Source organism: Dufourea novaeangliae, unplaced genomic scaffold (genome assembly GCF_001272555.1).
Source record: "Dufourea novaeangliae isolate 0120121106 unplaced genomic scaffold, ASM127255v1 scaffold11, whole genome shotgun sequence".
In the NCBI taxonomy this organism is placed as follows: domain Eukaryota; kingdom Metazoa; phylum Arthropoda; class Insecta; order Hymenoptera; family Halictidae; genus Dufourea; species Dufourea novaeangliae.
The window spans coordinates 1,228,024-1,255,919 of record NW_015373895.1 but is presented as its reverse complement, the minus strand read 5'-3'; the positions used below and the strand labels follow the sequence as shown (position 1 = coordinate 1,255,919).

General features: G+C 34.3%; 5 protein-coding genes across 7 annotated transcripts; 2 read left to right on the top strand and 3 right to left on the bottom strand.

The window, feature by feature from the left end:
• The first annotated feature begins 7 nt into the window (after positions 1 to 7).
• LOC107190563 (solute carrier family 12 member 8) lies at positions 8 to 3,381 on the top strand. The gene is made up of 10 exons (XM_015579389.1): positions 8 to 385; positions 444 to 624; positions 699 to 844; positions 906 to 1,137; positions 1,213 to 1,414; positions 1,519 to 1,753; positions 1,829 to 2,146; positions 2,211 to 2,372; positions 2,441 to 2,619; positions 2,809 to 3,381. The coding sequence occupies exons 1-10, from the start codon at positions 179 to 181 to the stop codon at positions 2,966 to 2,968; spliced, it is 2,022 nt and encodes a 673-aa protein (XP_015434875.1). The 5' UTR covers positions 8 to 178; the 3' UTR covers positions 2,969 to 3,381.
• Positions 3,382 to 5,198: 1,817 nt separating this feature from the next.
• Positions 5,199 to 6,244, bottom strand: LOC107191039 (peflin). Its single transcript, XM_015579989.1, has 4 exons — positions 6,174 to 6,244; positions 5,789 to 5,963; positions 5,422 to 5,700; positions 5,199 to 5,336 (listed from the first exon to the last, which is right to left on the bottom strand). Exons 1-4 carry the CDS (start codon positions 6,183 to 6,185, stop codon positions 5,245 to 5,247), a joined length of 558 nt encoding a protein of 185 aa, XP_015435475.1. The 5' UTR covers positions 6,186 to 6,244; the 3' UTR covers positions 5,199 to 5,244.
• Positions 6,245 to 7,422: 1,178 nt separating this feature from the next.
• On the top strand, positions 7,423 to 8,704 carry LOC107191137. Its single transcript, XM_015580106.1, has 4 exons — positions 7,423 to 7,444; positions 7,793 to 8,037; positions 8,326 to 8,454; positions 8,537 to 8,704. Exons 2-4 carry the CDS (start codon positions 7,809 to 7,811, stop codon positions 8,665 to 8,667), a joined length of 489 nt encoding a protein of 162 aa, XP_015435592.1. The 5' UTR covers positions 7,423 to 7,444; positions 7,793 to 7,808; the 3' UTR covers positions 8,668 to 8,704.
• A 1,185-nt stretch (positions 8,705 to 9,889) lies between these two features.
• Positions 9,890 to 12,259, bottom strand: LOC107189920 (tripartite motif-containing protein 45-like). The gene is made up of 6 exons (XM_015578611.1): positions 12,203 to 12,259; positions 11,819 to 12,030; positions 11,230 to 11,492; positions 10,922 to 11,145; positions 10,639 to 10,839; positions 9,890 to 10,147 (listed from the first exon to the last, which is right to left on the bottom strand). Exons 2-6 carry the CDS (start codon positions 12,007 to 12,009, stop codon positions 9,890 to 9,892), a joined length of 1,137 nt encoding a protein of 378 aa, XP_015434097.1. The 5' UTR covers positions 12,010 to 12,030; positions 12,203 to 12,259.
• A 924-nt stretch (positions 12,260 to 13,183) lies between these two features.
• Positions 13,184 to 24,373, bottom strand: LOC107190273 (dyslexia-associated protein KIAA0319). 3 transcript variants are annotated; one of them, XM_015579059.1, is made up of 16 exons: positions 24,013 to 24,373; positions 22,371 to 22,791; positions 22,115 to 22,287; positions 21,649 to 22,026; positions 21,342 to 21,567; positions 20,893 to 21,266; positions 20,657 to 20,768; positions 19,677 to 19,825; positions 19,412 to 19,602; positions 19,105 to 19,204; positions 18,712 to 19,032; positions 18,544 to 18,645; positions 18,288 to 18,467; positions 18,105 to 18,196; positions 13,912 to 14,101; positions 13,184 to 13,843 (listed from the first exon to the last, which is right to left on the bottom strand). In XM_015579059.1, exons 2-15 carry the CDS (start codon positions 22,784 to 22,786, stop codon positions 13,913 to 13,915), a joined length of 3,003 nt encoding a protein of 1,000 aa, XP_015434545.1. In that variant the 5' UTR covers positions 22,787 to 22,791; positions 24,013 to 24,373; the 3' UTR covers positions 13,184 to 13,843; position 13,912. The 3 variants fall into 3 exon arrangements, with proteins under 3 accessions (XP_015434545.1, XP_015434562.1, XP_015434553.1); XM_015579076.1 differs by lacking the exons at positions 13,184 to 13,843; positions 13,912 to 14,101 and adding an exon at positions 14,104 to 14,176 and having other exon boundaries at positions 18,086 to 18,196; XM_015579067.1 differs by lacking the exons at positions 13,184 to 13,843; positions 13,912 to 14,101 and adding an exon at positions 17,909 to 18,002.
• Between the last annotated feature and the right edge of the window lie 3,523 nt (positions 24,374 to 27,896).

The window sequence follows — 27,896 nt, the reverse complement described above, 5'->3', positions numbered from 1 at the left end:
TCAAAAGTGTTAAGTAATGCTTTATATTTATTATAAACTACTGTGTAAAGATGAAGAATTTTAGACAGAGCTTTATTTGTCTACCAATATATTGTATACTACATTTACAAAGGCGGAATTGAAGAAATAAGACTGATATTGTTAATAAAAGTAGTCAATTGTTGTACAAAGCATTTATATGAATAAAAACATGGAGACCAATGAAAGAAATCAAATTACAAATGGGGATGCCACAAGCAATAGAGACATTGATTGGTCCAAGTATGGCTTGCATAATGCAGAAACTCAAAGAAATAATGAAATGAGAAGGAATAATGGAGAGTACGAAGAACTTGGACCGGAAATGTATCAGACTGGAGCAAACGAGTTATTTGCACAAGAATATGTGAGTGATTGTAACAAGAAAAGTAATACTTATAATTTTCTGTTTATATACCTTCTAGAGTTCTGATCCTTGGTGGAAATCAAACTTTTTTATCTCCCAACCTGTATTATTTGGAACTTGGGATGGTGTATTTACATCTTGTCTTATAAATATCTTTGGAGTTATTGTGTTCTTAAGATCAGGCTGGATAGTAGGACAAGCTGGTGTTCTTAATGCAATTCTAATAATATTATGTACAGGTAAAAATAACAGTCGTCAATAACAATTAAATTTAGAAACATGGAAAAGTTTATATATTTTGTAAATCTTTCAGTGTGTATTGCATTAGTAACTGTATTGTCTGCTGTGGGAATATGCGAGCGTTGTCGAGTTGAAAGCGGAGGAGTTTATTTTTTACTATCTCATGTGTTGGGATCAAGATTTGGTGGATCTATTGGATTACTATACTGTTTTGGACAGGTAATGTAGTTTATGAAAGGAATAACATTATTTACCGCATTTCTGTTAAACATTGTTTTAGGCGGTAGGTTGTGCACTCAATGTGTTAGGTTTCGGAGAATCTATGGCTGGTTTGGTACACTTAGAATCCGCATGGACAGAACGTGGATTTGCTTGTGCAGCTGTTATCTTGTTGTCTATTATTAATGTAGCTGGTGTCAAGTGGGTCATAAAACTCCAATTTATTCTCTTGTTAATTTTACTTCTTGCTGGAGTAGACTTTACGGTTGGAAGTTTTACTCATGTGAATAGTGGTAAGACGAGATACTTTGTGCTTTGTAATATTGTATACTTAATTCAACACCTATATAATTCTATAAACATTGTAGAGAAAGGGTTCGAGGGCTGGTTATCAGGAAATTTACAAAATAACACGTTTCCCAACTATCAGAATGGATATAGTTGGTTCACAGTTTTTGGTGTATTTTTTCCTACAGTAACAGGTGTTTTAGCTGGTATTAATATGAGTGGAGACTTAAGACATCCATCCACTGATATTCCTAATGGTACCTTAGCTGCCGTTGGAACTGGGTAGGTTTCATGACTACATATTTAAGAAGAAGAATTAAACAGATATGGATCATAATGTACATATCCATCATAAATTTGGTACTAAACTTTTCATCTACTTTCAGAACCCTTTTATATTTATGTTTTACCATGTTTCTTGCGGCAACTTGCACTCGTAACGCACTTCTGACGAATTTTATGATTGCATCGACGGTGTCAGCGTTTTCAGTATTGTTATTGGCTGGTCTTTATGTGTCATCATTTAGTAGTTGTCTGGGTGCTATGTACGGTACACCCCGTGTTCTTCAGTCCATTGCTAGTCAAAATGTTATACCAGGAATGAGTTGTTTACAAAGAGGAGTGAGTCAAGAACATTTTGAATTGAGTTATTCGACTATTCAGTTATATAATAATAAAATAAAATAAAATTTCTAGAGAGGACCGAACAAAGTACCTGTATATGCGATGTTAGTGGTCGCTGTTGTTACATTAACGTTCATTATTACTGGCCAGATTAATACACTCGCGCCAATTGTTACAATGCCTTTTCTCCTGACCTATGCGTGTTTGGATTATGCGTATTTCGCTCTTGCACAAACCTTTGATATACAATTGATTCGGGAACAAAGGTTTCGAACACAATCTCCAACATTTGACCGAAATTACAGCTCTGCGAGTAGAAATAACTCATTACCAGATGCGGACAATGATTTGGATAGCTTGTTTCCTGAAAGAATAAGACATAAAAATCTCGTAAGTATATGCAATTGTTAAATCATTGTGTTAAAATAATAAAAGATTAATTATCAAATTATAGAGGAATCCAAGCATCTCTGAAAATAACGTGTACATAGACTCCTCGCCAAGCATCGATGAAAATGTTAGCCCTGCAGATAATTCTGAGCGAAAAATTCACATCCACAATAAGTTAGGAAACTGGTACAGTCCCTTTTGTAACAGATGGCTTTCATTGTTAGGTGTAAGTTTCCATGTATGTTCCTTAAATATTTTTTGTAAACATAGTTTTAACGAGTACTTATTTTACAGTGCCTTATAAAGTTACTTATAATGTTTCTTGTTCATTGGGGCTATGCTATTGCCAATATCGTCGTTGTTTTCCTTGTATGGAGTTACGTTGGTCATGCTAATCCCGCTGTTAAACCTGGAGTTTCATCGGAATTTAAATTCTTTAATTGGCTAAAGACGTCACTATTGAGGCTTATGGGGTAATCAATATTTGAAACATAATAATTTACTATATTTTAAAGAATATCTTAACATTTTTCTACCCGAAAACGTATTAACAAACTTTTCGGTTGTCAATACTTAGCGACCGTATATTAAGTAAATTTACTCGCTATTATTCCATAGGTGAACTGTTAAGAAAATTGCAATACTGTTAACTTTTATTTTAGGAGGACAATTTATGACTACGAACAAATTGTTGTTACACCAGTCCATCCAGGAGTCGAAACATGTTCAGCTCAGCTGAATGAAGAGAACGAAGATTTCGCTGGTAGACGCAGATATCATCAGACAGCTACAGTTACAGGTCAATATGTGAATATTGACTAAAAGCGGAAGACTGTAGAATACGTAAAAGAAATCTAATTGAAGAGAGACACATAGTTGAGGCGGGAAAAAATTGCAAAAAATCGCACTAATTTATGTTTTAGTATAGAGTAAAAAGAGCGTTACAAATTATTAACGCTGCTAACCGCACAAGACTAGTCTAACCAAACTCATTTCATATTTTAGACACAAGGAATTTCTTATACAGTGCGACATAGTAGCTTTAAGAAGACAAACAGTTTGTAACAAGAATCTGTTGTTACAAAACATTTTCTAACAATTTACACTATGTGCATCAGACGCAGTTGGAACAATGTTCTACCACAAACATTTCTAAAATGAAGGGGTCCATTCATTCCTCCATTCAAATTATTTTGATACTTGTATCTTGTTATGTGAGATTATTTATACTTTTATAGCCCTACTAACAAGTGTGTAAGCGTAGTGAGGATTAAATCATATCATAATTATTAAGCAAATCTATCTGTTAAGATATTTCAGATACGATTATATTGCGATATCATAATATTTATAATAAATACTCTGTAAATATGTTGTGATAATATATTTATATGCTATTTAACATTTCTAATGACAAAACATACAAATATAGATTAATATACAACATAGTTTGAATTTTTATTCATGTGTGACTGTACCTGTGTACTTGTATTGTTGGCCGAGAATCGATGTCGGCGTCTTTCGGGACTGCGAGGGAAGAAGGGTAAATAATTGATAATAGTAACTAAATGGATAATAACTGAAACCTCAAATATTCATCACCTCGAGTCAAAGTTTGAAACGTTTCATATCATAAGTCAAGCATATTATCATTTCCATAAGTAAATCATCCAATATTAAATATTTTAAAAGTTCTACAAAGTTTATATTACATACTTACAAATTCTCATCCTTGAACTAACAATACTAAACAATAAGTAACAACATTAAACACGAAATTCCGCAAACAGAAAATATATTTGAAAATAGGTTACGAATAGATTTATATAGAAGTAACACAAAATAAATCGCGTTTGAATATTCGAACTTTACCGAAATTTTCCGATCATTGTCGAATGGCCCTTTAAATTAATTGGGTAGTTTCATGGACCCATGGTCGAATAGGTCTATGAAGTTAGCACCCCCAAATGCAAAATTTTATGAAAAACCAACAGTATCAGCAGAGTGCACTACAAATTTAGCCTCACAAGATGGCTGACGGTCGATTCCCCTTCCGTCTTTCGGCACACCCCCACAGAACAAGGCACTGTCCTTTACGTTCATGGTAATTTCATCTCTTTCTAAATCTAGAGTGTCGCCCCTTATTATATCTCCTCTTTGTATTGTTGCGGCCTTTTCCAGGGATTTATTTTTCAAGAAAAATATCAGACGTGAATCCTCGCCCGTGGAGTTCTAAAGAACTCTGCTCGTAAGAATATCTTTTGACTTCCTTTTTAAGAGACAACTTTATTTAAAGAATACGTCTTTATTTATTGAAGGTCAATATTGGAATGGACTCCTTTGCAAAACGATCGTTTTTGTTACATTTTGTTAATTACAATATGTCCTTAGATACCAGGAGCCAATAAAATAATTATTAAATTATGAAATAATTCCTGATTTGTTAATACATTTCTTCTAGCTATTCATTTTATAATGTTCAAGCGTTTAACATATTTGCCATGATTTAATATATTTTAGAGAAGGAGTAAAAGTGAAATTCGACTGTTAAAATATAATATAAGTTAAATATAACTTCACTTCTATCTCCTTTTCTAATTACAATCATATATCTTAATTTGAATTTCACGCTTGTGAAGCTTACGCTAGACGCCGTTACAAGATGAGGGCGAGATTCACAACAGTATCATTGTCTCTTACATGCTCTAACTCACACAGAGACGCAGCGCCATCTACACAAAAATTACTTCTTTTTTGAACCTTTTTATTAACGTGTTAAAGTTTGATTACAATAAAACTGTGAAAAGTTTGTGAGGTATATCAAAATATAATACAATTTCATTTATAAATAAATACATTTTAGAACTTTTAGACAAATATTTAGAATCACCCTACATTTGGTTAAAGCACTACTTTAAAATTATTTCTATCTATATTTTAAAAATAGATAATTACGTTTTTCATGAAAGGTACTGAAGTTATAGTTGATTTTTAATCTTAAAGTACATCTCTCAGAGAACTAAGCTATAAGCAAATTTTAGTGCTTCTTGTCAGGTTAAATCTATTAAAAATTAATTATAGTTAAAAAAAAGCAATTATTATACACTACATTCAAGTGCTACACCCAGGAATTCTTCAAATCCAATACTAACTGTTCCAACCTGGTCTGTGTCTCTTATTCGAAAGGCATCTATAAACAAAACATCAAATAATATATTACTATAATTATTACCTTATACATTTTCAGATATGTTTACTTTTATACATTGACTTACCTGTAAACCTTTGAATCTGAACACACAATACAATAAACTGATCCACAGTGATAGAAGAATGACCAGCTGGATCACTCTTTTTTATGAGAAATGAAATAAATTCTGGGCTGAGTCTATATCCCATTTGCGTTAAAGCTGCACTCAATTCGTTTTCTTGTATACTTCCTGAATTGTCATGATCAAAACCACGAAAAACACCCAGCCATGCATTAATATAATTGTAGAGTGCTTGAAATTCATTCAAGTCTATTGTGCCACTTTTTTCTTTGTCAAACATACCTATGAAAATCATTCAGTGTATACATATATGCATATCCTTAACCACTATAGTTATTGTATAATAAAAAATAATGGATTAAGAACTCACCTATCATTAATTTACAAGCAGTATCTGAAAATGTGCCACCTTGCCCATTTGCCAGTGCACATTTTAACTCTGATGCGCTAATTCTTCCACTGCCATCTCTATCAACAGCAGCAAACCATTGTTGCACTTCTGGATTAACTTGTGTTTGAGGATAGGCTTTACCATACATTGCCGCCTGAAAATTCATAATATTTAGTTGAAAATAATGAATTCTAAATAATGCATGGATAAATAAAATCCTACAGTTACAGCAACAGTTAGTAAAAAAATATTTAAATACCAACAATACATTCAATTTATGTGAGACAGACGAATGAAAATTTTATTTATTTGTGGAAAATATGTGTATCTTGTGTAGGAATGTAGAATGTGAAAATGTAATTACCGGATATGCCATGACTGACGTTTTCTGTCAATCACTGTCAATTCTCAAATACTGTTAATCGCACCGTAGACTGACGGACAAAATAATTGTTCACCCGCTCATCCCACTTCAATGATATATATGTACCATAGCATATATAATAGACTGCGCAGTCTTATGGTAGGGATGAAGTCGAGACCGAAGAACAGAAGTAGCTCTGGAGTAGCTCCTGTCTTGCTCGCACATCGCAGAAGGAGAGGAAAATCCATAGACATAGGAATAATTAAATATATTCCTATGTCCATGGGAAAATCCAAAATCGTGTGGACGGAAATCAGGGAAATGAAGGAAAGGGGTACTGCTAGAAATGGCGTGAACTGCTACTTGTGAATCACTCGTTATTCGATCACGTTCGTTCCCAATCACGGTGATTTTTCACAGCGATTCGTGATTTCTCGTGATCATTTCTGATTGGTGGAGAAACCTAACAATTCTTTACACGCGACACATAATCTGTATATTTTATATTAACAACATCATAACAAAAATTCGAGTTATATCGTATAAAGTGAAGGAATAATTAGAAACAATGAAGAATAATGAATAAATTAATGATTATAAATTATAATCTACATGTTACCTAGCAAATCATTCTTTTATAATTTCTTGTTTTTTTCTACTGATTTTTACAAACACGAATAGTAATGTAATTCATCGTAAAATCATATTGAATACGTTTTTCTGTTTAAAGATCAAGGACTTACTATCGCAGTGAGCAAATTCACTCAAGATAAACAAATCGCAATCACGATCGTGAATGACATTAAATCACGACCGTGATCGTGTTTCGGCGATCACTGTGATAAATCACCGTTAGTGATTTCGCACGCCGTCTCTAAATACTGCACGCACGTAAGTGGCAACTCTGATTTCGTGTGTTCAATGGAATAAGGAATAAGGAATTGTTCGAAGATAAATTCTTTAATCAGGATTTGTATTCTTAGTTTTTCAATAGAAGCTGATTAATAATATAATTAATAAATATTTGTAAAACGTACGTATGGTATCGTGTGTCTTAGCTGTACCTTCGTTAACTGTTTTTATCAGTGGCATCTAAAAAGTGTTACACGGTTGGATGCAACTTGTTGAAAAAAAGATTATTTACGTTTTCAAGAACAAATAATGACAATTATTACGTCTTGAGATGATTCTTGGGATGTGTGAAACCAATTTTTTTGAATTTTACAATTGAAACAATTAAATACAACACTGAGAATATACTTGTAAAAAAGGTATTGTTTACCTTTGAAACATTTATGAAGTATTGGTTATATCTTAAGTTTACTAAGTACCTTTATATTTATTAAAGTAAATCTGTATTTGAATTAACTATCTGTAAATGTGTGTATGTTGTAAAACAAAACCTTAGTTATAAATTATCATTGTGATTATGTAAGAAAATTTAGGCATTTAATGAATTGTACTTCTAAAGGATATACCTCAAATGGCAGTGACATGAAATGTATATTACTTTAACTGGAATAATCTTTTGAAATGTACATCACATGACAATTCATAGTGAAATATGGTACTAGAATTTTATTTAATAATATTACAAGATTATTGTTTATTTCAAATAGGTCTTTGAATGATCCTATGTATGATGGAACAGACAGATGGAAAAGTGATCCTACATTGGCTTATGCAAGACAAGCCCAAGAAAGAATTCAAGAATTTAATAGATTGAAAAGAGCACGATATCTTCTTGATGCTATTTTTCTTACAAATGAGTTAATTTTGGATGGATCAGATGTGGAAATATTGACTCTTGCTAGCACAATAATAAACAGATTTAAGGTTTTAGGGGTCTTTAATACATTAGTAGGTAAGAAAAATACCTTAAACAGTGGTATACATAATTATTAGACACGGAATTTAGTGCGTTAATATCATAACTAACTATGCAAAATGTAACAAAATAGAATCTTTACATCAAGTTTGGTAACATTTTTAATTATATTCAGGCTCAATCAGACTTAAGATGTAGGAAATAAATTTCTCCTTCATTCTTGTTTTTTTTAAATTAATTAGTAAATATATCAACTTGCAGAAACTTATATAGTCTAGTAATGTTATCTATATCAGTTCTTTTAATTAAAAGTAACATTTTCAGAAAATTCTAGTGAAAGCACAAGGGTATCTGTGCTAAAGCCATCTCATAGTGGTATATATCATTGCTGTACATTCTGTTCAAGTGGTGGTAAAAAGGAAGCAACCTGTGGTTGTGGAGGAACTATGCCTGGTAATATATATTTCTTTGAATATTACCAGAATTAACGACTATTCAATACAGCACAAATAATTACTTATAATTTAATTAAAAGGTGGATATCAAGGATGTGGACATGGTCATGTTGGACATCCTGGTGTTAGCCATTGGTCCTGTTGTGGATCAGTTTTAAGACACGGACGTTGCTTGGTCTTTCAAACATATGTGCATCAACTGCTACTTTGATGTTATTGGTTAGAAATAAATTTTATTTTTTCATTTACACATGTATGTACAGGGTGAACCTCTCGCTGGAGGGATCAAGAAACATGCACGTTGCTTTGTTGTTGAAGTGCTGTGACTACAAACGTGTCATCGGTAGGTTACTCCTGCTGAGTGGTCTACGTGTGTCTGTAGATATCTGTAAAACAGAGCGAGAACTCTCGCCGAAATCTCACTTTTTCCAAGTGGATGCAGAGAGATATATCCATTGACATATGTAAACCGCTCAGTAGAAGTAACTTACCAATGACACGTTTATAGTCATGGCATTTGAATGACAAAGCAGACAGATTGCCTCCCAACCCCTCCAGCTAAAGGTTCATCCTGTATGTGTACCATTCTTTTTGTACATAAGCCTTTATTACACACAAATGGTATTATAAAACTAAACTGAATTTTCATTGCATATATACATTTTTAAAGTAAAGTCAGTGTCCTTATTTCTGCTCAGTACGTATATTTTTTATTTAATGCAAAAAGTTACATAATAAATTAGTTATGCAGAAATTATTTAAATCAGTTCAGTATTTCCGTAGAAAATGCTACTGCCCGCTGTTCAATACATGGCAGCATTTTAATAGAAACAAATTTAATAAATGTGTGTAAAGAAAACGTGATTTTAACGGTTCCGTTGCAATCGTGAGTTAGACGGCGACGCTGCGTTTTTGCTTAAAAAAACTTACGGATGCTTTCATATTGTTTGCCAAAGTTTGGTTTCGGCACTTCCATTTTCGCTGAGCAGAAATAGGGACATTTTATGTCATGTTAAATTAACTATTATTAAGTTAAATTGTTTTTAAAAATACATTTATTTCAATTTAATTACAAAGGAATGTTTAGATTTCATATCTAATAAATTTTTTTGTCGATTGCTGCATAAATAAATAATAAAAATCAATTTCTGCGATAGCAGAACGCTTACATGATTAGAAATAGGAACATTGACCTTGTTGCATCTAAAATAATTTTCCATATTTTATCATGTTTCTTATAAATGTCAAAACAATTGTACCTCAAATGACAGTCTTATTCCTTTAAACTTTAAACCTACAACTTGTAACATCACATGACAATTCATATCTATACATGTACGTAATTCGATTTCCTTATTCATACATCTTCTGTTTTAGACCATTTCTCATGCTCATTTTCTCTGATTATAGTACTAGTGGATGTATATCAGTCTTTAAGTCTTTAACAAGCACTCAGTACTAAGCAGTGTAACATACCGGTAGTCCATCGAAATGAAAATACCTTTCATTTCATCAAAAGTACTATTTAAAAATGCATTTCGATGGTACTGTCTCAGAAGCATATTTAAAAGTGCCTTTCCTTTTTGCAACACTGTTGTTAAATAAAAAACAACCCTTTTTCCAGCTCCGGTTGCATGTTCACTTGCATGTCCGCGATGTTGTGTACTCCACATGCATTCTTTACAGGTCACCTGAAAGGAACAACTTTTTTGATCAGGAAATGTATATGAGCGGTTAGTTATTAGACTGCGGATTTTGATGCAAAATGACATTTTATGAAGTCATTCATGAAGATAAGAACAATAGTAGGAACTTCTTTCTTCCCTTGTTGGGTTCAGAATAATACGGAAAACTCGTAGCATCTGACGAAAGTTTTGTCTGTTATTTTATTTCACAATAAAAGTCCTATAGGCTATAAATGCATAAAATCTGCAGTCTGATTATCATATAACTACACTGTGGATACTTATGCATTTATAGCATTTCATAACTTGGAAAATGCACTAAAATAAATATTTCAATAAAATTTAATACTATTTATATGTTATTATTAATATAGTAAAGCCTCTACTACACAATGAAACATTCTGCCCTATTTTAATTTGTAGATATCACTATCTAAAATTTTGATTTTCCATAAACTTCCGCAGTCTACATGTGATTTAAAGCTTCAATTATAAACCTGCTGGCACGCAATGCAGTAAAATCTCAACGCGTGTCTAGGATGCTGTTGACACAGTGCAGTACGTCGCAGTTTGGTAGCTTCCCAAAGAGGTCTTGTCACATGTTTCGATGGTTTAAGTTCCATAGTGACTTGTTGTCGATGTTCCATTCCACAGTCTGAACAGAAGTTGCGTAGACACGTGGAACACTGAACAAGCGCCTTGAAAACGTAATTTTGATATAGGTACTGAAGTGTTTGACTAAATAATTGTTGACTATAATGAAAGGAATACAATGCTTACAACAACTTCATCTGTACAGACATCGCAAAGAACTCTGTTTGCAAGTCTGCAGCGTATAGCATCCATAACTAACCGATGCTGAAGAAGATAATGCGGCGGAGGAACTGGAGAACTACCGTTTGGTAGTCTGAAATCGCATAAGGGACACATTTCATAGAAATCACTCTCTCGATCTCCTGACTGAGTACTATCCATTCTAATGTTTTGGGGGGAATTACAAGAACCTGTAACATGGAAGAACATACAGATTACATGTTTTGGAAACCTATAATTAGTTCCAAAGACTGCACTAGACCTAAATCATTTACGTTTGTTTATTAGTTCTGAAATACATGGTGAACATATAGGATGCAAACATGGGAGGAGTCTCGGCTCCTGCATTCTTTTATTGCATCTAGGACACTGGAAGTCTTTATCTTGCCCTGTCTCAAGGGAAGAAAATGTTTCTTCTTGTATATAGTCATTACTTTGTTGATCTTCTATATTGCAAAATAATTCAGAAGGAGGTTGGTACATAGAGTTTGTCATATTTGTACTCCCAGACATGGGTATGTTCGAATAATCATCATCGCTAGATGAAAAAAAAATATAATTACTAAACAGTATGAATTAGTTACATATATAATGCTTTTTTATTTTTTAATATATCTTGTGAAAAGTTGTAGTTTCATTCTATGGCTTTCTATAAATGTTGTATAAATTTGTCGTCACTGAATGATTCATCGTCTTGCTAGGAGCTGCGCAAACTCAGTGTACGAAATCAACGGTATAAAAGCATCTATCTTTAGAATGTCTAGCAATAATAAACATTTTGTACATTTCAGAAAGTTTCGAGTACAATATCGTCTCTGAATGATGCGTTACTAATAAGCGAAGAAAATTAAAAATAGCTCTTACCGGACGCTCTGCGCAAAACCCGAAGAATCAATGCTAACGTCTGGCTGAGTATCTGCTACTTTATTTTTTTGCTCGAGGAATGTACAATCTTTAGTGTAAAATTCGTTATTCTCTTTTTGGCTATCCATCGACACCCTCTCGCCGCAACAACTTTTTATAGATTGGTACTTGGAGCATTTAACAAAATCCATAAACACTGCAATGCTGTCAAACTAATATTTGCCATGAATAAATTAGAAACATATAAACCAGACATTTAAAATTTGTAACACGTCAACATATAAATGTTATCTAAAAGTGTATGATCAAAGTGGTATAGCGTAATATAAACTTTATACGTTTATAAAATTTACAAAATAACAGTGTGTAGCAAAATACACTTACCGAGATACAGAGAAATCTATGCTAGTTAGAATGCAGGGAAACTTTCGTCGACGAACGACACACAAATACCATTTGCACTAGTTCACGTTTGCCACAGCGTAATGAGTTAAAAATAACGTTAAAATGGGCGCATGCGAATCGGAACCATGACTGTTTAATACCGAATTCCAAATCATGCTTGTTAGTTGTCACGTAGATACAGAATTAATAAAACGAGAATCTGACAATTAAACTTATACAAATACTCCAGGTTAAATTAACATCCTTCTCAACTATGTGGATAAGAAATTTTATTATTTATCCATACACGTGTAAAAATAGGATCGATGATATACATATTAAAGAGCAAGTATTACATATAAAGAATATATGGATAAGGAATGATTACTATACAGGGTGTTTGATAACAAGTGTCGGAAAATGTAAGGAGTAATTCTACAAAATAAAATAAGACACAAATCAAGGGGAACAACATTGCTGTTGAGTCTTCATTTTTTAGTTATAAGCATTTAAAAATCAAGGTGAACGCTGCCTAGAACTAGGTAACCACAAGGCAGTTGGGAAAAGAGACAGTGCTATCAAAATTCAATGGACACCACAAACATACCACAGAGAAACTAGGAAATCCGACGATGTCCGTCAATGCTACGGGAACCTGTGTCACTTTGAAAATTCTTGCACAGTATTAAGCCTACCTATTTCATGAAATCCTCAAGGGCAATGTTGAGGCAAGAGAATTTGTTAAAATCTTCCTGGGAGGTCAATCTTATGCATATCGATCCCCATTTTTCGAAGACCATGATTTCCACCAACGAAAGACAAATAGGGAAAATGTCCTCGAATCGTGAATCTTTATATGTAGGACACATAAAGAAACACGTGCGACTCTAATACCTAATATGTTTGTCTTCGACAGCATTCTCAACGTTCCTGTGTCCTACAGATGTTGACGTAACAGTAACGACGAGATATACGATTCAGCAATATTTTTTCCTATTCGACTTTCGTTGATTCCTGTAGCACTGACAAATATCGTCGAATTTTGTGGTCCCCATTAGACTGTTTATGACATTGTAGGATTATCTGTTCGGTTTTTCTTAAATGGTTATAACTAAAAAATGAAGATTCATTGATAATTTGGTTACTCCTGATTTTCGTCTTACTTTATTATGTAGAATTATTCCTTAAATTTTCTGACGCCAGTTATCGAGCAACCTGTACATAAATACAAATTCTTTCAATACTTTCTAAGGCCATGATCAAACGAATTTCGATCATTGTGTTATAGCACCGCCAGCGTATACAAACAGCGGTGCATCTACACGATTATACAATGAAAAATTCTGAAACTCAAGTACACAATACAGACAAATGATAATATTATCCCGAGTAAAAGTCAAATAAGATGTAATCACGGATGATGAGCCTGTGTCCTCATTATTTGTCTAGCCGGTACTTAAGTACATCTGTTTCAATTAAATTAATTTACGCAGGTGGCAATTTCTTCAGTTCGAGAAATTATATGGAATTTACTTAGGTACGTACTTAACATTACAGCCCAGTAAGTGACTAGTACTTTATGTTTTGGCCAAACGTACACGAGTGTGCGTGGCTTAATGAGATCTCAGATTCTATATCTTTCTGAAATATGAAATTTAATTATAATTTAATGATCGATGCATCTATTAATTTATAAGACGGTCCATTACCTCATGTTTTCACTCTAGAACCGACTTTAGCGAAGCCATTCCGAGATTTACCGTTTCTTGTTTGACTACTGAAGCAGTTTGCTCTTCCCGCTATACGTGTGTGTGCGTGCGAACTTTGTGCGATGCGTGCGCAACCAAGTTCCTTTCTTCCTTGGGAGTCCTCTCCTCCGAGCGTGGGCTCTCTAGCGTTCTACATGTTCAAGCGAACGCTTCATTATATACAGATCTCAGTTTATTTATGATTATACTATAAATTATAAGTTATGTGTGATGCTGCAATAAATAGATATGCACTCCATACTGCGGACTACTCCTGATTTTTTACTTAAAAGGAAGTTCTTCTGTTTCTTTAAAGAAACAACTTCACCAGTCTAGGATGAAGGAAGACGAATTAATGTCGTCATATGTATCCTCGAATTAAAATAGTTGTCAAAAACCTCTACGAAACAGGCTGTGAAGTACGAGACGATGACACAGCGTACACTTTACTAGCCGGATTGCCAAACGACTATGAAAACTTAAACATGGCTTTAGCTAACTTAGCAGATGAACAGTTTACCTCGTCAGAGATAACAAAAATACTACTGACTGAGTATGATAGGCGCAAATCCATATGCACCGACAACAACGAAGACCGCATGGAAGCATTGAATCTACGCAAGGGACCAAAACAGACAACATTTGTTCACATTGCAGGACAACAGGTCATAATATACAGAATTGTTGATTTAAAAACAAAACTAAAAGTCAGAACCACAATGGCCAGAGGAAAGAAAGCAACAAAAGATTTTTGGTATCACTTAACAATATAGACATGGAAGATACATGGATCCTTGATAGTAGATGTACGCACCATGTATGTAAGCGAAGAGATTGGTTCATAAAATTCAAGGAAACTCGCTTGGAACCAATCAACACAGCTGCTGAATCCAATGGAGAAAAGAGTCTCACACTGGAAACCAAAGGAATAGGTGATATCATAATAAGAGCCTTCGTTGGTAATAGAACACAGGAAATAACATTACATAATATTATGTACCTCGTATTAGAAAAAATTTATTGTCTGTCTCCCAAATCGAGCGAAGAGCCAAAGAAATCGTATTTGAAAACGGAAAAGCAAGTATTTATGATACAAGCAGAGACAGAGAACTTATGTGCATAGCTGACAGACAAAATGATTTGTACGTAGTTCGTGCAAAAAACGATTAAGAACTAGAGAGAAATTTTGGAATCTTATAGCATAGCCATACAAGATAGTAAATTATGGCACCATGGATTCTGCCATATAAACATGAAGACAATTGAAAAGACAGCAAGTCGAGTCCGAGGACTAGAAAATACAACAATTGGAGAAAACGCATGCGAAGATTGTTACATTGGAAAGTCAACAAAAATGCCTTGTTGAAAGATTGGAAATAGACAGTCGAAGGATGTTTGCGAGCTGATTCATTCGGATATTTGCGGACTGATGCCTACCAAGTCGTTAGGTGAGAAACAATATTTTGCAACGTTCGTTGACGATTATTCAAAGTATGTTACAGTTGTATTCCTCAAAACGAAGGACAAAATTAAGGATTATATTAAAAAATATATAGCCAGCGCGAAACTCGAAACGGGAAAGAAAGTCAAGAGATTTCGATCCGACAATGAAAAAGAATATTGTAATCAAGATCTAAAAACCTACCTTGAAGAAAAGGGTATTAAGCACGAAAGATCGAACGTAGAGACTCCTCAGATGAACGGGATAGCTGAACGAATCAACAGAACACTACTTGACTTAACCAGATCAATGTTGAAATCTGCCAGATTGCCCCAGAAATTTTGGGCTGAAGCCGTCGCTACGGCAGCGTATGCCAGGAACCGAGTAATTCACACGTCCAATAAGGATCAAGTACCACTTGCTATTTGGTCAGGAATAACTCCAAGTGTAAAACACTTAAAAGCGTATGGAGTATTGGCTTACGCACATTTACCAAAGCAAGGACAGAGGAAGTTAGACGATAGAACCACTCCAGCCGTATTAATCGGCTACGCAACGCAAACGAGAGGCTACCGTCTATGGTGCCCGAAGAAACGGGATGTAATAGTAACCAAACATGTACGTTTCGTAGAAGATAAGATGGGTTTTGAATGGTTGCACTGCGAAAACATAGATTATGAATATGATACTATGCATATAACGACATTTGGTCGGGAGAAGAAGATGAATCACAAACTGATGCACAGATCGCGGGCATGAAGGAAGTAACGCAGCAGCGAACATCAGCCACAGTTGATAACCCGACTAACGAGACAGTGGGGGTGGAAAATGCTCAGCCGAAAAAGAAAGTTGGAAGTCCAATGAAAGTCGTAAGGAATCCATATGGAAGAAAAGGCAAACCTCGTCTCCAAGAGGACCAAATGAGCAACATTGAAGAAGAAGACAGGGAAAGCATAGAACTAAACCTTATGGAGATTACAGAACCGAATACCCTAGACGAAGCCCTGTCGTCCCCCCAAGCAAAGCACTGGGAAAGGGCCATAGAAGATGAAGTGAATAGCCTGATACAAAGAAAAACCTGGAAGACCTAGACAGCGTACCAGCAGACCGGGAGGTTATACGTAGTAGATGGGTATTTAAATTAAAGAGAGACTGTAATGGTAACGTACTTAGATATAAGGCCAGATTGGTGGCACAAGGTTTCACCCAACAAAAGGGGGTTGATTACCACGAAACCTATGCACCAGTAGCTAGTTTTTCAATAATAAGGTTGCTATTAGCAAGTTCAGGTATTTTCGGTTGGCACACTAGACAGTTGGATACAAAATGCGCGTATCTTTATGGAAAGCTTGAGGAGGAGATACTTATGAAGCTACCTCCGTCGAATAAATGTGAGGAAGAAAGGATTGTAAAACTAAACAAGCCCATTTATGGACTCAAACAGTCAGGCAGAAATTAGAATGCTGAACTGGATAGCTTCTTCACGGAACAAAGGTTTGAGAGATTACGCTCATCCAATTGCTATTACATTAAAGGATACTGGACCATAGCCGTAATTTATGTAGACGATATTTTTATATTTGCAAAAGAACTAACATCGATAGAAAATTTGGTTAAACTCATTAGTGAGAAATACGAAACCAAAGATCTCGGGGAAATAAATCATGCCTTAGGTGTTAAGACAGAGAGAAACGATAATTCAATTATACTTAGTCAAACACCATATTTAGAATCCTTGTTACGCAAGTATAACATGAAAGATTGTAGGGGCGCGGCAACCCCATTAGAACCCGGTTTAAAACTTTTAAAGAGTTCATCACCAGATCAGTTAAACGATAACGGAATAACAGCATATCGATCGTTAATGTATATAGCCTTGCGAAGTAGACCATATATTCTGTTTGCCGTGACAAAATTGTCACAGTTCAATTCATGTCCGAGCGAAATAGACTGGACTCAGGCTAAGCATATTTTGCGTTATTTATATAAAACCGAAAGATACGTTGTGCGTTACGATATAGACGAAAAGCCCGAAATTAAAATTTTTTTCGACGCAGATTGGGCAGGCGATATGGACGATCGGCATTCGTTTACAGGTATGGTTGTAATGATAGGATCCAACCCTGTACAATGGATGTAATCCAAACAAAAATGTATATCCATGTCGACCATGGAAGCCGAGTACATCGCGTTAGCGTCTGCTGCAAAGGAAGCAATATGGTTAAGAATGTTTTTAAACGAACTAGAACTTTACGAATTCTTCTCGGGAATTAGCAATATATACTGCGACAACAAATCAGCAATAGAGTTCTCAAAAAGTCGTATAGAAAACTGACGAACTAAACACATAGATATAGCCTACCATGTTATAAGAGAAGAAGTCGAAAAGAAATCAGTCGCATTGGCGTACGTCGCCTCCAACGAAAATTTAGCGGACGTAATGACGAAGAGCCTAAAATGTGTGGCTCATAAAGCCTGTACCAAAGATTTAAAACTAGGAACAGCAAAAGTGGGGGATTGAAGCAGTTTGCTCTTCCCGCTATCCGTGTGTGTGCGTGCGCAACCAAGTTCCTTTCTTCCTTGGGAGTCCTCTCTTCCGAGCGTGCGCTCTCTAGCGTTCCACATGTTCAAGCGAACGCTTCATTATATACAGATCTCAGTTTATTTATGATTATACTATAAATTATAAGTTATGTGTGTGATGATTTTTTACCCAACAACTACTATTCTCCATCTTACGATGCTCGAACAGAACGTCGTCCAAGTCCGTATCTGATTCGGATAGTACCATTCTTTGTGCCGAAACTACAAAAAGAAAAAAAACATTATATTAATTTTAATGATATGAAATTACCTTGAATTAATGTGCTTGGAAGACTATTGTGTATACACGTACTAGTGTCATCTTCCTGATCCGGTTGCAAAAGAAAGTAACGAGGTGGTTTTTTCTTGGTTCGAAGCGAACGTCGTTTCCCTGTACATATTCTTTGACACAGGCAAACCAGACCCCAAATGAGACCAACCCAACACACAACCAGCGATAACAGTGCGATTATTACGTAAAGAATACTCCAATCTAGAAAATGATATATTTCTCACATGATTTCAAATTCCAGAAATTCATATTTATTGCTCGAGGCATTTTAACTTACCGCAATTGGAGTCGCCGTTACCGAAATATTTCTGTACTAAATTTTGCATCCAGAATGCCTCACACATACATAATCTAGTTTCTTGATCGCACACTCCATGACCTATATACGAGCATAAGTATAATAAAAGGAATATGTTATTAATATTATAGGAGGAAATTTACTTACCCGAACAATTATTTTGACACACAGCAGTATCGATATTCGCTACAGACAACTGAAGTAGCCCGGAATCTTGTTTCAATTTTTCTTTCAACCGTTTAACTACTTCAGGTCCTGGCATGGTTGTTTTACCTCCTTTCTTCTCCACATAGAACACTAATACTGCTTTGCCGGTATGTGGTTCCGCTCTTAAATTTCGAACAACAATCGACGCTTCATCTCGCAGTAACATTTGTAGTTTAACTACCAATGAATTTTTTTGAGATACTGTTAGCATATTCGCTCCGATATTTAATGTCAATTCGACCAAATGTAATAACTGTGGATCTGAAGAAAACCGTTTTTGTTTCAGTTTTACTATGGGATGCCTATATATCCTTTGTCTTTTTTTATACATACCTGGTTTTACTATGACTGACACAGTGTCTTCACTACTGAGACCTTGATCATCCATTACTTTTAATCTAAAAACATATCTGCCCGGGACAATGTCAGTTAACTAAAATTAAAAAAGTATAAATGGTATAGGTTATCTATACACTTTTAATGTACGCAAAAGTGCTAGAAAGTTTTCCCTCCATTCAAACAAAGAATGTATGAATGGAGATATTTAAATAAAACGAGAAGAAACTATTAAAAATAAAAATGTGACAAAGGAAGCAATGTTTTTTAGTCAGCTCTCGTATGTGTAAGTAAATATTATTACCATTAAAATTGGTGACTTATCCGTATCGTGAGTTATAGTACCTATAGCAAGACTAGACGGATCTCTTGTCCAAAACCACTCACTAATTTTTAAATCGTCAGTCGACTGAGTTCCATTAATAATTAATGCACTGATGGGGGCTATCACGACCTGATCACCGCCCGCATTTGCTTTAGGAGGAGCATTTTTATCTGTTAAATGAAATTAATTCTATTATACATGAACTATTATAATCCCACAAGACACATAAAACTTTGAAACATACTTTGTGTAACTTTTACTTTCACAGTATCAGAGTCTTTATTTCCGTTATCATCGATCACGGTTAGCTTAAATTCATAATCGCCCTTTGTTAGTTTTGTTACATTGGTAATTGATTCATTAACAGCAGAAAATTCTCCACTGCTGGGCCCACTGTTAAAAGAAATTCATTATTGTGATATACCATTCGATAGGTTGCCAAGAAAAAAAAGTGTGTACCAATTTTCAACACTTTACCTCGACCAGGAGGGTAATAATAGGGAAAATTCGGATTATGCGATTTTTCCTCTATTTCCCCTAATTAATCACATACAAAAGTTCTGTAAACATCTGATAGATAGTGTTTACCAGGTGTTAGAGAATATTTTGCGATTTTTGGTTGAAAATACTAGTCATCACAAAAAAAAATTTATTTCCTATTGAAATCTTAAATCGACTACATTTATATAATACAGTGACAATATATCGTCACAAGTATGGTCCTCGATTTTTTGGAAATTTTTTGGTAGGGTACGTCGTAGTTTTAAAACTCAAAAGCCGACATTTTAGACGTTTTTTTCATGAAAAAGTTACTTGTACTTTGAATATTTGTATTTTCTTCGTGAAGTAAGTATATTATACGACTTTAAATATTTCCATATCCAGCAAAGCAGTATATAAATTATAGAAATTGTATTAACTTAACCCACTCGAGGATAATACTTGTGATGATATATTATTACTCTAATAATACAGGGTGCTCCCAAAATAGCTTTGACTGCTATGTTGGGACACCTTGTATAAATGTAATCGCTTTAAGATTTCAATAAGAAATAAATATGTTCAGCATTTTTTGTAATCATACTACCCTCCTGGTCAAAGTGGAGGGTTGAAAATTGGTACACGTTTTTTTTTCGTGATAAGCTATCTAATGATATATCACAAGTCCAAATCGGTCTAAGGACATTTTTGACCCGTTTATCCAACTATACCCTTTAAGCTTACCTCACTTGTTCCCAATGATATGATACAATCTTAATATCATCTTTACTTTTTCGACCATCAAGCATGGTTTTCGTTTCTGGTAGTGCTATGGTTATATCTTCACCAGCGTCAGCTATGTAAAATAGTACAAACTAAAGTATTTATATCTATGCTAGAAGTAGAATAATAATAAGAATATATACGTGAATATATTATTCTTATTATTATTTTATTTATATTCTAAATCTTATCATTACCCTTGGGTGGTTTATTCGTCGGCGGTTTTACAAAGACGTGGACTTCGGCTGTAGAATATTGTTCAGAGTCATCTGTTACTTTTAACACAAACGTATACATTCCCTCTTCCAGATTAGACAGTTGTAAATAAGGCGTTCTCGTGTTCTGCATATCCACTGCTTTGTTTTGGTCAGAAGGACTTTTTGTCCACTCCCAACTCGCTATACCATGATCATCCGTACTTAAGTTACCGTTCAAAGTTAATGTATTTTGAGGTAGATATATAATAATATCTTGCCCTGCATTTGCGCTAGGAGGATAGTCAGTTACTTTCAGCACAGTTATATTAGCACTTGTAGAGTTTGTAATGTGATCGGAATCTTCCACAGTTAACCTAAAAAGAAATAGAAATTTCATTAATTTTCCATTAAATATCCATACAGATAGTAATATGAAGTATAATACTAACTTAAATGTATAGTTGCCAGGGATAAGATTATCCAACTGCAACGTAGGTGTGTCGACTAGGTTAGGTTGATAACCAATGGGTCCCTGTTGGAGTTCCCAGTGATAGGAAATTACTCGGTCATCATCTTTACTTGATGATCCATCTAACACAGCTCCGGTATTTGGTAGTTTCACAACTTGAGAAGCAGGAGAAATTATAGCTATTGGCGCCTGATTTATTCTCTTTGCTGCAAATAGCAGTAAAAATTATTATTGATAATAACATTCACTATTACCAAAAGTGAAGTATATAAAAAAGAATAACTTACGTGGTAAAACGCTGACATTTGCATATGCTTCACCATAAGCATTTGGGCTGTTTACTGTTACTTTGAATGTATATAAACCCTCAGACAGATTACTTAATTTAACAGTCATACGATTCTGATCAGTCATGATGCCCTTATGACTTTCTGGCTGACTCAGAAGACTCCAAGCATAATTGTAGTGCTCATTGTCCTGCTCTGCAGGCACAGTGTAGGCAGACAGTGTTACTTCATTTTCTGGTAAACGTACTTCCTTTGAAACTGCAGAAACTAACAAGCGCTTCATTGTTGGTTTCATAGATAAACTTGAATCTTTAAGAATTTGAGCCTTTATTTGTGGTGTTACACTAAGCTGTATGTCTTCATCCGGAGTACAAATTCCTAGCGTAATCCATATACATTAGGAAATGAACAACAATCGCATAATATGAAATAATACAATTACCAAAAGAAATAATAATAGAATTACCTGCGATATTACGTTTAAATCCAATAGAACATTGGCAAATTCCAACATCAGATTTGTCCTGATCTTTAATGCATATTTCATGCTCTAAACAATTTCTTTGAGTAAGACAGCTTATTTCATTTGATCCATCAAAAAATATATGGTCTCTTTCTGTTCCATCCATCAGCACTGTACTAAAAAATAAAATGAAATGAATACATATTGCATATATTTAAGAAAACAATCCTAAAATTCCCATAGAAAGTTAGATCTATACCCAGTATCTTCATTTATCTTCTTCATCTTCAATAATTCACTCCACATATCATCCTCCTCTACAGGCTTAACCAAGACCATACTTGGTGGACTTTCATTGGCTAAATCCACTCTGTACAATGGTAAACATATTTGGGAATTTTCGCATTGCACATGATAACAGGTACTGTTATGCGTAAGGGCTACATTGCATTTAGGTTTAGTGCAACAAGCAGTCACACAATGATGAATGCCACTCAAATGTGGCTGACTAGCATATATTCCACTGGAAAGATTTCCTCTGGGTGTATAACTTGTGAATACCCTGGGATATAATCCAGGACACACCATTTGCCATTTTGTATCCCATTCAGAATAATCACCAATGCAGTTTCCAAATAGTAATAAGTATAATCCCAGGTAAAAGAATTCAACCATCTTAACTGAAACAAGAATTAAATATATACCTATAAAGCATCTGTGCTTTAAATAAAATATTTATATATTAAATACAGTGAGTCACAGAAGTATTTGTGCCCTCGCAATTGTTGAATTTGAATGATTAATATTCTTTAATAATATACATTCTGAAATGTTTATCAATAAGGATATATTGTGCAATAACTAAGCTTTTGAATGATTTATCATTAATTGAAAATAATAATATACGTAAGTGGAAACTTAAGCAAATTATCGAAAATGTAATCTCATCAAAGTATTCTAATTCGTTCAATTTAAGGGGCCATAGGAAATTTACAAATATTTACAAATATTTTGATTCCACAAGGATACAACTTATACGAGTACGAATACTTTTATGGGCTTGATTTATATTACTCTGAATTTGTATATTATATTACTTCAGTACTATGAGTTTTCATTTACATTACTATGAAATGTTATTTTTCACTAAGCAACACATCATTCGAAAGCTTACTTATTGCACTACATATGCCTATTGACAAACATTTCAGTGTATATATTGTTGAAGAATTATTAGTCATTCGAATTCAAGAACTGCGACAGTACAAATACTTTTGTGACTCACTATATATAAAAAAAATATATTGACCATTTATTTAAAAAATACACATTAATGTTTTTCATTATATTCTTGTTGAACAAATTAGGGAAGTAGGTAAATTGAAATATATTCTACATATGTAGTTGAAATATAACAATATAAAATGATTATATGAACATGAACATTGTTATCTTTAATGAGGGTAATATAATTTATTACACTAATGAAACATTTTTATTAAGAAATGGGTATTACCAGATTATAGATTTTTATGGCATTTCATATTTTATTGAATTGATTAATTAAAGTATCAATGAAATATGAATAAATCACCTTGGTAAATGGTTTTACTAAGTAAAGAAAAAAATAAGGTCTATGTTGTATTTCATTAAAAATATGTGTTTTATTGAATTTTACCTAATTACACGTACTATAAGTTTATAAAATCCAGTCTAAATAGTCGGTACTACTCATAGAACTACGTAGAAAGCTATATATGTATATGTAGTAAGATAAAAATGAATGTTTACATTACAGAAGATTCCTACCTGGTTATTCGTATACTATATACGTGGGTAAATATCAAAGGTTAAGATGATCCTAGCAAATATTTCAGGTTATTTTATGAAACATCTGTTACCTTGTGAATTGCTTCGCCATCAAACATCAACTACAAACTGTCGAGGGATCGTTTCGCTGGTATCAGCTGGTATTAATTCCGAGTGGTGTGCAGATGTACACGGCACAGGCTTATCGTATATTAGCAGCATGTTATTATCAACAGCAGCAGCTAATCAACTATAGGGGCAATTATCATATTTCCTGTTGCACCGGAATAATGAAAGGTCGACTAAATGAAGATAAAGTTTCGCGTGTTAATGGCACATCACCCAGAAGAAACTTATACTGTTTATACTGTTAATTGACACCAGACGTTCAACAAACACATGAAAACAAATCATTCGATTGAAACCTCCACTCCACGCCACTATTGTCTAACTACTTGCACGCTTGAATAACCTGCGCTCCACTAACATACAGATGTCGACACTAGGAAAAATAATTGTAGAGAATCAATGGTTTGCAGATAAATGCAATACGTCTAAACTCGACGATAACATTCTCGACGAAAGCATGGCAGCGATAAACATAAAAGCTGATTTCCTAAATTAATCAATATATTAGTATCAAACTTCAGCAGTTAAATTTGGCGCGCAAAACCACATACTTCACACACAGTCTACGAATAAATCCCTACATTTACATAATTAATAGATAAATTGACAGCGTACGCATTGTAAATATGTACGTATTTGTTACATTTTAAGAAAATGATACATAAAATAGTTGTAACTACCATCGTCATTGGGTCAAAATGACCCTGCATCACCTTACATCCACTGGACGAGGATTAAAGCGGAGGTAATTTTTCATATTTAAATTTGTTGAAAATGATGCAATGAAGGTATAGTATATACACCATTTGTCTTCTTTAGGTTTATTAAAAAAAACGTTATGTTCTTAGCTATATTGATTATGTAAATGAGACAGCTTATGGATCTTAATCTTCTACCTATTGAATAATAATGGGGAAGAATTAGTTCTCATTGTCAGTTTTGCAATTTCGTTTTCAGATACAGTCGAACCTTCAGTATCCAAACGTTCCACTATTCACATATTCTATTATCTGAATAGTGTATTTTCGAAGTAGTATGTATATGTTCTACTCACTACTGTATTTGTAATCGCTAAACGTAATTATTTCATTACTATTATCACAGACGAGGTACATCAGGTAGATACATATAGTACATACAAATAAGAGTAGACGTTACACCTGGTTACACATTACAGAAGTTAGTGGCGTTGGTGGCCCACCTCCTAAAACTGTAGTACCGACACAGCAAAGGCCTGTGCTTTTACTAATCCCTACGTTTTCAAAAGAATTCACTCTAGTCGCAATCCCTCCTCCCTCCATAGGACATATATAGACGGAGCATGAACTGAGCGGGGTAGTAAGATTCGCGGTAAGGAGGTGGTTCCTTTCGGTGTTCATTCCTTTTCGGTGCTATTCGTGTATACAATCACGTTACATACATGTATGCTATGAGAGATGAAATGAATATACTTATTATACGTTAAAAATTCTGTATGTCATGTAGTTTGTATAGATATATGTATGTAACAAAATTAATAAATAGTATAAAGCATTAAATAACAGTACGGCACACAGCCCACCAGCTATTAATAACGAGCCGAATCGAACCGAAGGTAACCGACGTATATCTAACGACCGCTGTCTTTTCCTCTCCAATCCTACGGTCCCCGCGCCCAAAGTAGTAACTTATATTCCGTCTATATATGCTATGGGAACGAGTACTTGTTAGAAACGCAGCGCGACGAAGACCTCTGCCAGGTACTTTCTACATTTACCGGCCCGCCGAGTGCCATCCGCACTTACCGGCGGACCCACGCGTCGAGTGACGTGGAGACAGTATCATGTATACACAGCTTTTATATGATACACTAGACTGCGAGCCTGGCCGTAGCAAGTGAGGCAAATTGGTAGCGTGGTAGGGATGGCGGCCATTTGTCAATAGGTACAAACTTAGAGAACCAAACTATAGCACTTTTGAAATATATAGATTACAAATAAGGTGGAAAGCAGCATACAAAACCCTTGTTACTTTTCAATATTAATAACAGTATAAATGTTATAAAATGTGTTAACTGGGCTGCGGATGTTTATGGAAATACGTATTCGGCTTACATAATATAGAAAAATAGGATTAAAGTAGAAATTATTAGAGGGTTTTTGAAACTATTTCTTATTTTGCATATTTTGCATAATGTATATGTTCCGTGTATTCCACAGTCAAAATAAAAATATCTCATGTCTTGTTCAAAACATGTATTTACAAAAGTACATATATAGAACATGTATATACAGAAGTACATATAATATAAAATTTGCCCAAATTGGAAAACATAAAACGCAACAAAAACACAAGCACACCTGCAGGAATTATATACTCTTAGAGAATGATAATGCAAAGACAAAGGAAACTCTTTAATGTCTATTTCATACCGCTTCCCATAAGAACTTTTGCCCTTATTTTTAACCTCAGTTTTAAAAATGTGAAGTGGTAAATCTTGAAATCCTTGTTCTAGTAAAAACATTGGATCCTGTTCTAATAATTCTTTTTCTTTTGAAGTGCTTAATAACTGTTTCATGCTCTTGATTTTTTTTTCCTATCACAAGATTTTTTGCCAGAGAGTCTTCACAATGCTTTTCAGTTTCACCTTCCGTGGTGTGTCACTGGTATTTTTCTTTTTAGGTAGTTTGTCATCAGAATTTACTTCAAGCTGTCACTTATTTTCAGCCGATTCAATTGGCAAAACAATACAATCTGTTTCAATAAACAAAATTAAATATTACGCTTGTTAGTTATAAATATAATAGAGAAACATCATTCGTTGGAAGGTTTATCTATTGTTGCAAGAAGAGACATGCTAGTTTGAAAGTTACTCCTAAGACAGTTAGTATAAGTGCACTACATGTATATTTTATTACCTGTCAATACATCTGTGTTATCTGCTATAAATGGTACAATAGCTTCTAATGGGTCCATTATAGTGTTGGAACTAGTTGATGGCCCATCAATGTTTGTAACATTGATTTCTTGTTGAACTATGGGCATAACACGTGTAGCTCCTTTTACAATTATAGATGGTACTGCATCTGGTTTTAAACGTTTTACATACATGCCAGGTCTTTTTAAGTAATCATCGGCAGTAAAATGTAAACTGCAAACGGTTGTGTACTTAGAAGGTTTGTTATTTTCTTTTCCCATTACTTCCAACCATTTCGAACAAAGACTGAAACTGGTTAGGTTAGGCTTCGTATGATATATAATACACCATTAAGTACCTTACTTATATGCATTTTGTATTTTCTTATCATACTATATTCTTAATCCAATTAAAGCAAATCTTAAAACAAGTAGTATCTTATATAAATTTTTTCAAAAATCTTATCTAAAGAATTGGATGTCACTTCCAAGCTTGCAATACTGCTGACAATTCGAAAAACCGCACTTTTGACGCATTTTTAGCTCCTGCTTAATCGTTCACATTAATATTTTACATTACTCAAATTTTGTTCACTGATAAACAACAATCACGCTAAATAAATCTTTGGAAAATCTTACCTGATGCTATTGACGCTATTCTCCACACAAATACTACCAACTACTCACGCTATCCGTTTGTACCTATTGGCAAATGGCCGCCGTGCTTCACTTTTGTACGTAACGTACTATTGTATGTTCGCAGTCTAGTGTATTATATAGAAGCTGTGGGTATATCGAAGCCGGATTCTCGCGTTGTTGCCATTTTTACCTGCAGCACGGCTAGTTACTATTTAGAGTCGGCTGGGGCCGTGCATTCGAACACCATCGAACACCGGAAAGAGGTATGAACGAGCTGTTGGGTTCGTCGTGGGTGGTCGTGGGTGGTCTGCGA